Genomic DNA, 14,561 nt, shown 5'->3' with positions numbered 1-14,561 from the left:
TTACATTTTTACTGTACTTATACGATATAAGTACTGTATATGAAGCTTCGGAGTGGCTGTGCAAACCACCGCTCTGTCTCTATGTTGAGAGTGACCCCCCTGGGTGTGAACTTTGAAGTTCAATATTTGGATTAAACTTGTTTGTCTGATCACTCTGATCATGTCAGATGTAACAGTTTGTTCTCCTTGCTCTGCTTTGTTGTAGGGTGAAGTTTTATCAGTACCTAGACTATCTCATTAAGCACTTCTAAAAAACTCAGACAGCTTTTCCATAACATTAATTACTTACAAGCTCTGATACCTGATAAATATGTCTGTCGGGTAAATTAACATGCTTAAATAAACTATATATTATGACGATCATTGACAAAACTCCACCCTGGACTCTTGTACTCTTGAAACATTAGTCAATATACGTAATGAGCACCTAAGTATAAAGCTCGTCTATTAGCCTAAATAACGTAGATTCCTTATCGCTAAGGTTACTATAAAAATACTTACCTAACCTAGGGCCACTTGCACCAACATATTAAATCTAGATTAGGTAAGTATTTTTATACTTACCTTAGCGATAAGGTTTAATCTAGGTTTAATATGTTTCTGCAAGTGGCCCCTAGACCTAGGCATATAGGTACTGTATAGAGGCACGTAAACGAAAATACAGGTCATTAGGCAATCAATCCAGTTTTGTGCTTGTATCTTATAAATCTAGAAATATTTATTTACTTAAATTGCGTGTGTCGTGTTTCAAATGAGATTAGTTTTTTGGCAACAGAAGCCGCATAAATAAGGGTGGGTCGTCTGAGTATGACGTCATTGTCTGGCTGGGGGATTAGCACGAGTATTTTGGGTAAATTAGATTTAGGGTTAGGAAGTTAACTAGTAGTTGCGGACTGCGGTATATTTATTTATTTATTTATTTATTTAATACTTTATTGCACAAATTATTAATTAGGAAGTACACCTGTGAAAAAGTGTATGAAAATATAGTGCAATAATTAGCTACGCTTCAGGTCATGTTCAGCAGTGAATGGCTACGGGCTGATGCGATGATGAAGATGTCTTTATGGATGCAGCAGGTATTGAACACCGTTGATGTAAATTAAAAGTAAATTATCGTAGTTTTTTTACCAGACTACACATTTCTCTGAAGAGTACCTATATACGTACTTTCTTATAGTATAATATCAGGCTAGGAATGACGTGGCAAAGGTGAGTCATAGCCTGAGGGGAGAGGGATGCTAAGGGATCCCAAGCCATTAGATTATTGGTGTATAAAATATGTATAACTCGTAAGTACTCACATTAAATATACATATATATGTACTTACCTATATAAGTAAAATAAAGATATATTGTGGTAAGCCTGGGGTAGATTTGAAACTGTGACAGAGATAAATTGATTAAAACTACCTCTCTCCATTTCTCGCGATGTGCTAAATAGATAGATTATACAGGGTGTTAAGTATGGATGGATGTTTGTAACTCTTTCACGAGAAACCGTCACGTCTCAACAAAAACCATACTAACTTTTATTTCAAGGGAAAATTAACTTACCTAATTCGTCAGCCATAAGCATCTGTCATTCAAACATCATAGGACTCTTGCTATATTTTAGAACGTATAATACAATTAACCCCGGGGGTGGGTCTGTACGACCTTGCCGTGATTTCAGTAAATAATGGAAACAGTGCGTGCTGGGACCACCGCGACTCGGTGAGTCATGGAACTAAATAAAATACACCATATAGTTTGCTGAATATTCCAGGATAAAGTATTTAGGTACTTAGATAATAATATTATGTAGGTATTAGGTAGGTGCGTACCCATACCAAACTGTAACTGTACCAAAATGGAGCGGATTTTATGAAAGTGTTGTACTTTCATCTGAAAGAATAAGTGCCAATTTCTCCATAGTCGGTTATCTAAACGACCAGGGATTGGTTATCAATTATACGTCATCTCCATATAAAATTCTTGACAGATGTGTCAAATGTCAACAACCTGGTTATGCTCTAACCGACTATGGAGAAATTGGCACTAAGTAAAGAAACCAGGCCGGGACTCGAACCTTCACCAGTGAAATCAGCAGCCCGCTTAGACGCAGCGTTTATTTAGATTGGGTTCATCCCATTATTGATCATCATAAATTTTTGTACGCCCCTTGGGTAAAGCATAGCTTGAACCTTCACTATAAATAAGATCCTGTATTCTAAATGTAACCTGTGCTTTTGACAAATAAATTTATTTTGATTTTGTTTTTTCTCATCATCAGCCAATTACAGCATGGACCTAAGATTTTTCCGACAACACTCTGTCCTCGGCTTTCCTCATCCAGCCACTACCGGCCACCAGTCTAGGGGCTTCGGTCCAAGTGGACTCTCTAGGTTTGCCTGTTCTCAATCGCGTCATCCTATTGATGATGATGACCAACCCACTGCCAATCCAGCTTGAAGATTTAACACTTACCTAGCTATATTTGAAGCGGCTCTACAGAGAAACCATCCATATTATAGTTACATTATACTCAGTTACTAGTTCATAGCTTGTTCTGGGGACATATTTTGCTCAATTTAACCTATAATGTAGGTTACATTAATTAGTCAAATTACCACCCATTATACCTACTTGTTGTTGACAGTTTTAGACCGTGAGTAGGTATGGAAACAAATTCATCATGCCTGTAATTGCTTCATTCAACAGACAACAGCTCGGTACGAAATGAAAGTATAAGCCCGAGGTCCCTACTCCCACGTGGCAAAAACCGGAACTATTACCTCTGCCCACGGGACAGGGGGTCTACTATGAACCGGCACAGTCAGCTATGCAGTCATTTCATTCGGTAAGTCATTCGGTATAAGCCACAGTCACAAAGTCGAGTTTGACCGTCACGTCGCCTAAAATTTATTTCTTTTTTAGAAGCACCAAAACAAATTTTAATTATAGTTTCCAGCAACACGACTCGACTGAGCTGTTACAAACTTACAACTCAGCCTGAAGAGCCTGAGTTCGTTTCCCGACAATCCTGACCACACAGGTGTACCATGTACCATCAGTGTTTCAATTAATTAAGTATTATTCTAGGTACATTATGCTTGATAAATAGAGCTTATATCTACCCAAATTCACCTCTTCTAAAATAAATAAATAAATAAATATGTGGGGACATCTCACACACGGCCATCCGACCCCAAGCTAGGCAGAACCTGTGTTATGGGTGTCGGACAGCTGATATATCTACACAAATACATAGATAGATAGATACTAAATATAAATATCAACACCCAAGACCCGAGTACAAATATCTGTCTTTAAACAAATATCTGCCCCAGCCGGGAATCGAACCCGGGACCATCGGCTCAGTAGTCAGGGTCACTAACCACTACGCCATTCGGTCGTCTAGCCTATACCTCGCCGTCATTTGTCTGAAATAAACGTGATGTTGATTACGATGAACTTGGTCTTCCTAGAGACTGGATGTCAATACCGGAGTAGACCCCTTCGCATCCAACATAAAATATTATTTATGATTGCGATTTTACAGTTTTATCTGTCAGCTGTTTAGATTTATAGTGAGAAAACACTAGTTTTCCCTTGTTAGAGCATTATTGAGATGCGACCTTTTATAACAGAAGTCAATGGTCGTATTTTCTTTGAGAGAATCATGCTAATTCTTAGTCATAGCGCTGTTGTTTGTCTGATGTTATCATAATAATTAATTAACAACATACTCGTATTATTTCTTAAATTGTATATCTGAGCTACATCTTTACTGTCGACGAACTTCGTTTACGTAGAAACAAAAGATTTGCCCTATTATAATTATGGTCTAATTAAGTACTTACCTATTATACTATTTGCAAAAACCTGCATTCTTAATTTTTTTTCACATATTTATGAATATAATTTAGGCCACAAACATTGCATGGAAGAGTTGCCGAAACCGCGAGCGCCGGCGTGGGCGGACCAGTGGTGAAGCGCTGACTCAGAGCCGTGGGGTAGCAGGTTCTGTGCCGCGTGGGACGCCGGTGAAGGGGCATCATTGCAGCTTAGCTTGGTCTAACTACTAAACACTGGCGTTAGGTAAAGATGTTTATATGTATATTTGTACTTAATATATTTCTTAGCGTGCTGAAGAAAAACTAACAAAATTGCCAAAAAATAAGGTAATTAAGTACATACTAAAATTAACAGTGCCTCCGGTAGCAGAATACATTATTGGTAGTAGTAGGTGCAGACGAAAACATCCATTGTATATCTCCGTCAATATCGTAGGTTTTGCCATCTTTCGTGAATCGCAGCAGTTAAAGTAATTGAATGATCCAGTTTATCTAGACCCTGAGTTTACACGACAGACCTCAATCTTCATTGCCGGCAGTTTAAACAATTGTATCTTTGATGTCCATTCGCTGGATCTAATCTAAACTATCTTCAGTTCCAGAGATACGTAAATTAAGATAGACGACATCAATAAAGTCAGCTTTGTTTTGTATTTCAGCCCACTGCGTGCCGTGAGGGGCCACTCTAGCCATAGACTAAGGGTGACTTGCACAAACATATTAAACTAGATTTAGTGTTAAATCTCGATTTCTGCTATAAATTTATATGGATTGACGTTTCTTAAATCGAGATTTGACACTAAATCTAGTTTAATATGTTTGTGCAAGTGGCCCTAATATTAGTCTCGAAGTGCTGCGCTCACCACGACTCTATCTCGTTGCATTAAACGTACCAATTGCATGGTGTGACGCACCCCTTCGATCTAGCACGTCACATTAAAATCGTTTGTAGAAATCGTTTGCGAAAATCGTTTGTGAAAATCGTTTGTGAAGCTGATCGAAGAGCAAGCAGGGATTCTTCTTTCTTGTAGGGCAGGGCAGGTGCTTGTAATGAGAAGGCTTTTTTCTTCTATTATTAGGAGGCTTCTTTGCTTCTTGGAGGCTGCGACCGGAATGATCGAGGCGGCCCGGACCGCCTATATTTAAATGCGCTCTCCGCCGCGCGGGCGGTGGGAGGCGGGGCAAGTAATGCGTCGACCAATCAGAGCGCTTTGCACCATAAGCGCCCTCATTGGTACTATCTACTATCTATTATCGCGCCTAACAAGCCTCATAGTTTATTTATTAATAAACAACTTATACTAGGTATATTTACAAACTATTACCTAACATTATACCTAACTAAAAACAATAACTATAACTTTATTAGATCTCTACCTACCTATAGACATAATCAAATAAACTTTATTAAACTTAAACAATTCGAATTATAAACAATTAAATCAATAATCTAATCTAAACAGTCTTGAACATCTCTCCCGCCGCAGCTCTTGTAGCTGGAATCTTGCGTGTTCAAGTGTTGACTGGCAGGATGACCAATTTCTTCGTAGGCCGCCGGAGTACCCCTCTGTTGGTGCGCACGTCGACTGCTCGCACCTCGCCGTCTGGACCGGGGTAGGTAGACACGACGACTCCGCGTGGCCAGCAGTTCCGTGGTAGAGTCCCGTCCGCGATGAGCACGAGGTCGTCCTTCTTGATGGCCCCGTTGGTGGCTCGGGGCTCCCGCCGGTGTTGCAGCTCCGGTAGGTATTCTCGTACCCAGCGCGCCCAGAACATGTCTGCCAGGCGTTGACTCTTCCTCCAGTCCTTGCGGCCGGCCTCGTCGTCCTCGGTGAAGGCTCCCGGCAGCGGCACTCGTGACGGCGCGCCCAGCAGGAAGTGGTTCGGCGTGAGGGCTTCCTCGTCGTCTGCAGAGGTCGACACGTGGGTGAGCGGCCGACTGTTGATGGTGTGCTCCGCCTCGACCAGTAGTGTAGCGAGGACCTCTTCTTTCGGCGCGCGCTCGTGCAGTGTGACTTGCAGCGCGTTCTTGACGCTCCGCACCAGCCGTTCCCACGCGCCGCCCATGAATGGTGCGCTCGGAGGGATGTACCGCCACTGGATGAAGCGCACCGACGCCTCCTCCTCCATGGCTGCCAGCGCTGCTTTCTTCAACTCGACGTCGGCGCCCCGCAGGTTGGTCCCGTTGTCGGAGTGAAGCTCGGAGGGACAGTTGCGCCGCGCGATGAACCGTCGCAGCGCCATGATAGCCGAGTCCGTGCTCAGGCTGCCGGCGACCTCGAGGTGTACTGCTCGAGTGGTGAGGCACGTGAACAGCACGCCGTACCTCTTCTGCTTCGTACGACCCACAGTGACCATGAGAGGGCCAAAGTAGTCGAGTCCGGTGTAGGTGAACGGCCTCTGATGATGCGCGAGCCGTGTATATGGATGGTTGCCCGTCGACGGCTGCGCAGGTGTGGCCTTCCGTATGCGGCAGGCCAGGCATTGCTTCACTTCGCTGCGCACGGCGTGTCGTAGTCTCAGCACCCAGTAGTGTTGCCGGACTTCATTCGCAGTTGTCTCGAACCCGCCGTGGTGAAGCTGTTTGTGTACCCAAGCGATGTACAGTCGGGTCCACCGATGATTGCCGTCGAGTACTGCCGGTTCACGTTGCGATGGGGTGATGTCGGCGGCAGTCGCTATTCTTGAACGTAGTCTGATGATCTTCTCTTCGTCGAGTATGACTGATAAGTTGTGCAGTCGACTCGTAGTAGGTATAGCGACGCTTTTCTGTAGCGCAGCTATTTCTTCAGCGAAGTTTTCTTGTTGTTGCGAGCGTAGCCACAGTTGACGCGCGCAGTGCATGTGCCGAGCGCTGAGAAGTAGGTACTTCCGCACAGCTGTCTTCACGGCGGGCGTAGCGGCCCGCGTAGCTGTTCTCGGCGTAGTACTCGTCCACGCAGGGTCGGCCTCTTCATTCTTCTTAGTGCGCTTATGCAGCACTGTTTGTTTCTTCGCACGTAGTAGCTCGATGAATTGTAGTACCCGTGCCGTCGCTCGAATAACTCGCATGAAGTTACTGAAGCGAGTTATGTCTGGCAGGGCCTCAGACAAGCGTGTGGCGGCGACAGTGACGAGTGTTCGCTCTTCCCCCGTGTCTTCTTCGATGATCTTCTCTTCTCGCGGCCAGTGCTCCTCCGGTAGGTATAGGAAGGCGGGGCCGCGGTACCACCGGTGACTTGAGTTGAAGTCTGGGGGCGTGTCGCGCGTTGCGTCGTCGGCTGTGTTCTCCTTTGTAGGTACCCAGCGCCACTCCTTTGTTTTCGTAGTGTCGCTTATCTCGGCTACGCGGTGTGCTACGAACGGCTTGTTGGTACGTGGGCCATTTCGTAGCCACGTGAGTACTGTTCTTGAGTCCGACCAGTACACTCGACGACTCGGCTTCAAGTCGTGTTCTTCGATGGCGGCTTGTGCGAGGCGGCATCCCAGCACGGCCGCTTGCAGTTCGAGTCGCGGGATGGAGACCACCTTGTTGAGCTGTGCGACTCTTGCTTTTCCGCTGACGAGTGACAGGTGTGTGTTTCCCTCTTGATCGACGACCCTCCAGTAGACGACAGCAGCATATGCAGACGAACTTGCGTCGACGAAGATGTGGAGCTCGCGGGTGGCCGCGTCGCTGTATGAGGCGTAGCAGCGCGGCACGGCGAGGCGTGGCAGCTGTTGCGCGTGCTCGATCCAGCTCCTCCATGCTCGTGCTTCGTTGTCTTCGAGTTGCGCGTCCCAGTCGATGCCGGAGCGCCAGACGTCCTGCAGGATGCGCTTCGCTTGCACGGTGACTGGCGTGGCGAGTCCGAGCGGGTCGTAGATCGACATGACTGTCCGCAGCGCTTCTCTCTTCGTAGGTGTGCGCTCGCCGCTCAGTATTGCCTCGGGGATGCGATGTTTGTTCAAGTTGAAGGAGAGTGTGTCGTCCTCCGGGTGCCACACCATGCCCAGCAGCTTCCCCGGGTCCAGTTGCAGCAGTCTAGGGTCTTCAGCTTCAGATGACGACAGCTGAGCGAGCACGATGCGGCTGTTCGACGTCCACTTCTGCAGGTCGTAGTTCGCGAAGTGATGTATCTTGTTGACTTCAGTGGAGATGCGCACCGCCTCTTCTTCTGTTTCGTAGCTCGCCAGGTAGTCGTCCACGTAGTGATTTCTCACCACGGCCTCGGCTGCCTCCGGGTAGATGTCCTTGTAGCGCTCGGCGTTGCTATTTTTCACATAAATAGCCGTACACGGTGATGAAGTCGCACCGAATATGACGCTCTTCATGCGATACTCGGTAGGCGGGCCGGCGCGTCGATCTCCCCTCCATAGGAAGCGCTGCATGTCGCGATCTTCTTCTCTGATGTGAACGCGCATGAACATATCTTTTATGTCCGCGCTCACCGCCACTGCATGTTGCCGGAACCGCATGAGGACCCCCGGGAGTGACTGCAGGAGGTCTGGGCCGGGCAGCAGCATGTCGTTGAGACTTGTCCCTCTCGTTCGAGCGGCGGCGTCGTGGACGATCCTCAGTTTCTCCGGCTTCTGAGGGTTGATGACAGCGAAGTGAGGCAGGTACCAGATCTTCTCGTTCTTCTCACGCGGCGCCTCCTCAGCGTAGCCGCTGTCGAGCAGCACCTGCATCTGTGCGTTGTACCGCGTCTTCATAGCTTCGTTCTTGTCCAGCTTCCTCTCGAGCAACTCGAGTCGTTTCATTGTACTCGAGTAGTTGTCTGGTGGCCGAGGGTCGTCTTCTTTCCACAGGAGGCATGTTTCGTAGCCTCCCGCCGGTAGTGCGCGCGTGTTTTCTTCTAGCTGCGTAAGCGCGCGTCGCTCGGCCTCTGTGTATGATTTCTTCTTGTCGACGCACAGCGACTCGAGTGCGAAGTGGTCCCGCATCATTTTCTCCATTGTCTCTTCTTGAAGCGGCTGCACCGTGAGGTGGTGCACGCGCTGCACTGCCGGCTGTCGGTACTGCACGCCGTGTAGCACCCACCCGAGCGTCGTGAGTGACGCCACAGGTTGTCCGCGCGCGCCCGACTTGAAAGCGTGCGTGAGCAGCAACTCCCAGTTATCTTGCCCGAGCAGGATGGTGGCGGCGCCTCGCTCGTAGAGGATGTCTTCTTTGATGTCCTGCAGGTGTGGGCAGCTCTCGATGATCCCCGCAGGCACCGTCTGAGGCGAGACACCGATGTCCGGCACTGTGCGCGCGCAGATGTCGACTTCGCTCGTGTTACGCCCGCAGATCTTCAAGTTGACTCGGCGCGACTCGCTGGCGTCGATCTTCATGCCCGACACCCCTTCTATGTAAAAGGGTGACGGCGGTCCCGTTGCTCCGATCTGCTGCGCGACTGCTGACTCGATGAGTGTGCACGTCGACCCGTCGTCTAGTAGCGCGTAGGTGTCGAGCGACCCCTTTGGCCCGGTGACTCGTACTTGTAGTATCTTCAGGAGCCCCGTTGCACTTCTTTCTTCTCGCGCTGTTGTTACTGCTTCAGATTCTTGCGATTGGACGACTTGCGTACTGGCGGTCGATGCGTAGGTACCGCCATGCAGCAGCGGATGGTGCATGTAGGTACACCCGTCCTTGTCGCACTGCTTCGGCTTGCAGGAGTGTCGGTACTTGCGGATCTTCATGCAGCGGAAACATAGTTTGTATTTCTTCGCTATGTCCCACCTCGCAGGTACTTCGGCTCGCTTCAGTGTCGGACAGGCGGCAGCTTCATGCTTCTCGCCGCAGATGGGGCACGCAGGCTTCGCAGCTGTAGTTGTGTCGACGTGGTACGTGCGCGCAGTCTTCTTTGGCGCGGGCTCCCGCCGGTCACTCGCTGCGATGTCCATGGGCGCGAAGCGGCTGCACCGTGCCGCGGCCCGCTTGGCGAACTGCGTCAGCTTGACCAGGTCGGGGATGTCTTCAGGCTGCTCGGTGATGTAGGTGTAGCACTCGTTGCGCAGTGTGGCCGGCAGCTTTTCCACGACGTTGTTGACGATCTCCGCATTGTGTAGGTACTGCTCCTTCTTCAATGCCACCACTGTGGCCGTCGCGTTGGTCATCGTCGCGGCGAAGTCGCAGATGGCCTTCGGAGTGTCGACGATCTTCGGTAGTCTGCGCAGCTTCTCCATCTCGTGAATGATGAGTGCGTCCGGCCTCCCGAATTGCGCAGACAGCAGCTCCATCACTTCTTTCGTAGAGGGCGTCCCGATGAACAGGCAGTGGACGGCCTCCTTCGCTGCTCCTTTGATGGCTCTGCGCAGTCGAGACAGGTTCTCTTGCTCCGTGAGGGACTGCGCAGATTCTTCATAGGCCGCCTTGAATGGCAGCCAATCACTCGATGCCCCGCTGAACGTTGGTAGCTCGTTGACATGGCGCGGCGCGGCGACATGTTGAGGCGGCGACGGCAGCGCACGTGCAGCTAGGGCGATGGCTTCGGCTAGCTCCTTGTAGTCAAAGGCGCTCGGTCGTGGGTCGTAGCGATGCTGCACCGGACGCGGCGGCTCGTACACGTGCGGCTCTGACGTGTACGGGTTCGGTGGCAGCTGTATTCTCGGCTCGTCGGCACCCATGGGACACGGCTCACGACGTGCAGACGGCGGCGCGGCGTTCTCCAGTGCGGCTCCCGGTGGACTGGCTTCGATGCGCGGCTCTGGCATCGATGTCCGGCGTGGGAGGCCCGCTGTCGCTCCGGCGTCTTCTCTCGGCACGGCGTGATGTGGTTGCATGGTCAGCGCGAGAGTACTTTGTTGTACCCACTCGGACATGCGGACACCCCTTATGGTGGAGGTGTCGTCTTCTTCTTCTTCATCGTCCGTTTCTTCTTCCAGCATGGCCACCCGTACGGCGGCTAACTCCATTTGTTTCTTCAGAAGCTCTTCCTTGGCCTTCAGCAACTCCCGGCGGCGACCCTTTGAAGACGCATTTGAACATGCGCGACGTGGCGTGTGCGGCTTGACGGGCTTCGGCGTCGCAGGGGTAGGCGCGGGGGGCGCGGGGGCAGGGACACGGGCTGTAGCGGAGGCCGTGACTTCTGAGGCGGCCGCAGTGCTTGATGCTTCGTTCGATGTGTCCGTGGATGCTCCCGTCGACGTGTAGGTATCCCCGCTGCTCGTGGTTGCCGTCGTCGCGGTGGCCTCAGTACCGGTGCTGTCCGTGGCACCGGCTACCGAGGCTGACTTGGAGGCGCTTCTTGTGTTCACCATGCTTGATCTTCAATCCGGCGCTCGAATGGACCAGAAAATGTGACGCACCCCTTCGATCTAGCACGTCACATTAAAATCGTTTGTAGAAATCGTTTGCGAAAATCGTTTGTGAAAATCGTTTGTGAAGCTGATCGAAGAGCAAGCAGGGATTCTTCTTTCTTGTAGGGCAGGGCAGGTGCTTGTAATGAGAAGGCTTTTTTCTTCTATTATTAGGAGGCTTCTTTGCTTCTTGGAGGCTGCGACCGGAATGATCGAGGCGGCCCGGACCGCCTATATTTAAATGCGCTCTCCGCCGCGCGGGCGGTGGGAGGCGGGGCAAGTAATGCGTCGACCAATCAGAGCGCTTTGCACCATAAGCGCCCTCATTGGTACTATCTACTATCTATTATCGCGCCTAACAAGCCTCATAGTTTATTTATTAATAAACAACTTATACTAGGTATATTTACAAACTATTACCTAACATTATACCTAACTAAAAACAATAACTATAACTTTATTAGATCTCTACCTACCTATAGACATAATCAAATAAACTTTATTAAACTTAAACAATTCGAATTATAAACAATTAAATCAATAATCTAATCTAAACAGTCTTGAACACATGGCATATGACAGCTCTTGTTCAAAACTAGAGCAACCCTCCGTCCTAGGGCTGTATTGGAGGTTCTATTTTATTTATAATGGGTTCCGTATGCCAAATGAGAGAGATTTGTATGTTTGTAGCACCTTTAATTTGTCTAGTTAGAAAGCTTCTTACCTATGTTTTATCAAAATCAATCCAGCTCAAACATTGTTAGAAGCTTATTTATTATAACTTAGTTATGTAACTAAATGTAACTAGACGACCGAATGGCGTAGTGGTTAGTGACCCTGACTACTTGAGCCGATGGTCCCGGGTTCGATTCCCGGCTGGGGCAGATATTTGTTTAAACACAGATATTTGTTCTCGGGTCTTGGAGTTGGATGTGCCCGTAAAATGGCAATAGGCCCGCCCCCTATTACATTGGGACTAACATAACACTCTGGCGAAAAGTGGGTGCAGCAATGCACCTCTGCCTACCCCGCAAGGGAGTACATTAGTACAAGGCGTGAGTGCGTGTTTTTTTTTATGTAACTAACCGTATGTTTACGATCACTATAGATTTACGGATGCTGTCTAAACTAAACTGCCCTACTCCACTAAATTATATTAGACTCCCACTTATTAAGTAAATCACGCTGCCACGGGACCTCATTCACTTAAGGAACCCTAAACCCTTCCCCTCTTCAAAAATAAACCTTAGACAGCCTTAGAATAAGGTTTAAAACTCTAGTTGATGTAAGTTTTAGGAACTAACCTCAACGCCTACTGAACACCTACGCCTCAGATCAACTACAAATAGATTCGCAATCGCCGTGTGCACTATTCTCTTTCTCACTCAAACCATAGATGTTGCCGACAAAAAAATAAAACCTAAATATGGGGAAATTTAACTTATCGTAATAACAAAAACAAAACTTCAGTATATCGTCGGTTGATAGGAAAAAGACACTAAAGGCTAATTTTTCAATAGCCAGACAAAAGTTTTGCTGGGAAATAATTTTGATGCTGTTGCGTCTCAATGTTTCTCAATGTTTGTATTACCCAGATAACATTTATCTGAATATTGAAAAATCAGCCTTAGTGAGTTTTTCCTGTCAACCGACGATATAAGAAAAAAAACTTTACTCATACTTATTTGATTTCAATATAATTATTTAATATACACAAACTGAGTGGATTGTATGATTCATTGTCTTCGTCCAATCGAAACAATCCTCTTCAAAATGTGCCGAACACAATTTTTTTATGTTTCCTTGGTTCCCAATTTGTGCGACCGGTAATGTCTATCCATTTTCTTGATATTTTTTTTTCTGTCGGAAACCTATGAAAGAGATAAATGGATGAGCATGAGCATTATAATCGTGGGCCAAATATGTGATGGGGTTTTTTTTAAAGGAAACACGTATTTCGTATCAATACAATAAACTTTATATTATACAGAAGAAATCACACATGGAAGAAAAAAAAAGAAACGAACGTTTCCTCACAATGAGAGGCACCTCATTTGAAAGAGGAGAATGACTTCTACAAAATACAATCTTCACAAAAACCGAATTCGTGCGCCCCATTTGTAAACCCAACCCGAGTCCGTTACAATTTCTAGTATTTTCTTTGCATACTATAATATTTGTGGGTAAAATAAATTTTCAATAACTTGCAACACCGTGTGATTTGTTATGATATGGTACCTCGTAATTTTTACTTAAAACTGATACTAAAAGACCTTACAGTATTAAAATTAGTATCGTTTTATATTAAAATCGAGCCAATAGATAGTACTATGATGAATGAAAGCTTGTTAAACTTGATAGTATCTACTTACATGTGAAAATATATCTCATCCATCATTCCATCGTGTTTTCGTTCAATATGCTCTATACAACCGAACAAAATCCACCCACCCATGTCACACACTCGTTAAGTGATGATAATAGTCTAATAAACTTAATAAACACCCACAAATCACTAGCAAATCAAAAATAAATAGCATTTAGAAAATTTTGTTGTAACTGTCAGCCTTTGTTTGGCACAGATTTTTCATTTGTTTCATTGTTTGGCACAGAGAACTGACGTAAACAGGCGCCACAGCAAAAAGGACAAAAAACATTTACAGCTTAACGTTTCTTTCTTACGCTTAATGTAGCTAAGCGTCTCTTTTTCGCAATGTCAGAACTGTCACGATTATACCCCTGTGACCTACGCTCATACATTGTATTGTAATGTCTATCTGACTATTACACGCTAAGTGACATTGAATGGGACATGATGTCGTTTAGACCTGTTGAGTAATTTACACTAGGTAGTCAGTTACTATTTCTATGTAACTAGGTACCTACCTATGATATGAAGAATTGATGCTACACTAGCCAACACTGCAGGCGTAATGAAATGGTTAGGTCAGGTTACCTATCCTTGACCTAGGTGTACCTAGTTTGGTAAGATACTGAGATTTGATTTGGGTTATTTTATTTACTTAGCTTAGTGCCAATTTTTCCATTCTTGGTTAGAGCATAACCAGGGAGTAGTGGTTAACTATTGACACATCTGTCATGAATTTTATATGGAGATGACGTTTAATTATAAATCAATCCCTGTCGGTTAGATAACCGACAATGGAGAAATTGGCACTTACTTATATTAGTGACTGAACCATTCACGATAATATTCACGATTTGTACCTACGTAGAACTGCAGACCGTGTACCAAATACTCAACATACCTAGCATAATTAGAATTAGATATCTAAGTAAACAACGATTTTCAGAATTTCCCATCCCCTGAAATCGGCCATGTTAGTGAATATTTCCACCAATAACGTTCACCCATCTATCAGTTTCAAAAATAGCTACAATCGATCGGAAGTGAGAGATGCCCATCTCTTTCACACATCGTTACCATGGCAACCAGCCTCCCTCAGCTCTATATAGATC

General features: G+C 46.7%; 1 protein-coding gene across 1 annotated transcript; it reads right to left on the bottom strand.

The window, feature by feature from the left end:
• Window positions 1-5,351: 5,351 nt before the first annotated feature.
• Window positions 5,352-11,042, bottom strand: LOC105395907. Its single transcript, XM_048628054.1, has one exon. It carries the CDS (start codon window positions 11,040-11,042, stop codon window positions 5,352-5,354), a length of 5,691 nt encoding a protein of 1,896 aa, XP_048484011.1.
• Window positions 11,043-14,561: the final 3,519 nt, after the last annotated feature.

Source organism: Plutella xylostella, chromosome 20, assembly GCF_932276165.1.
Source record: "Plutella xylostella chromosome 20, ilPluXylo3.1, whole genome shotgun sequence".
Taxonomy (NCBI): Eukaryota; Metazoa; Arthropoda; class Insecta; order Lepidoptera; family Plutellidae; genus Plutella; species Plutella xylostella.
This window is presented reverse-complemented; position numbering and strand designations above follow the sequence as displayed.

Excerpts from the sequence above, each read along its gene's own strand:
- LOC105395907 (XM_048628054.1), bottom strand. The coding sequence starts at position 11,042 with ATGGTGAACACAAGAAGCGCCTCCAAGTCAGCCTCGGTAGCCGGTGCC.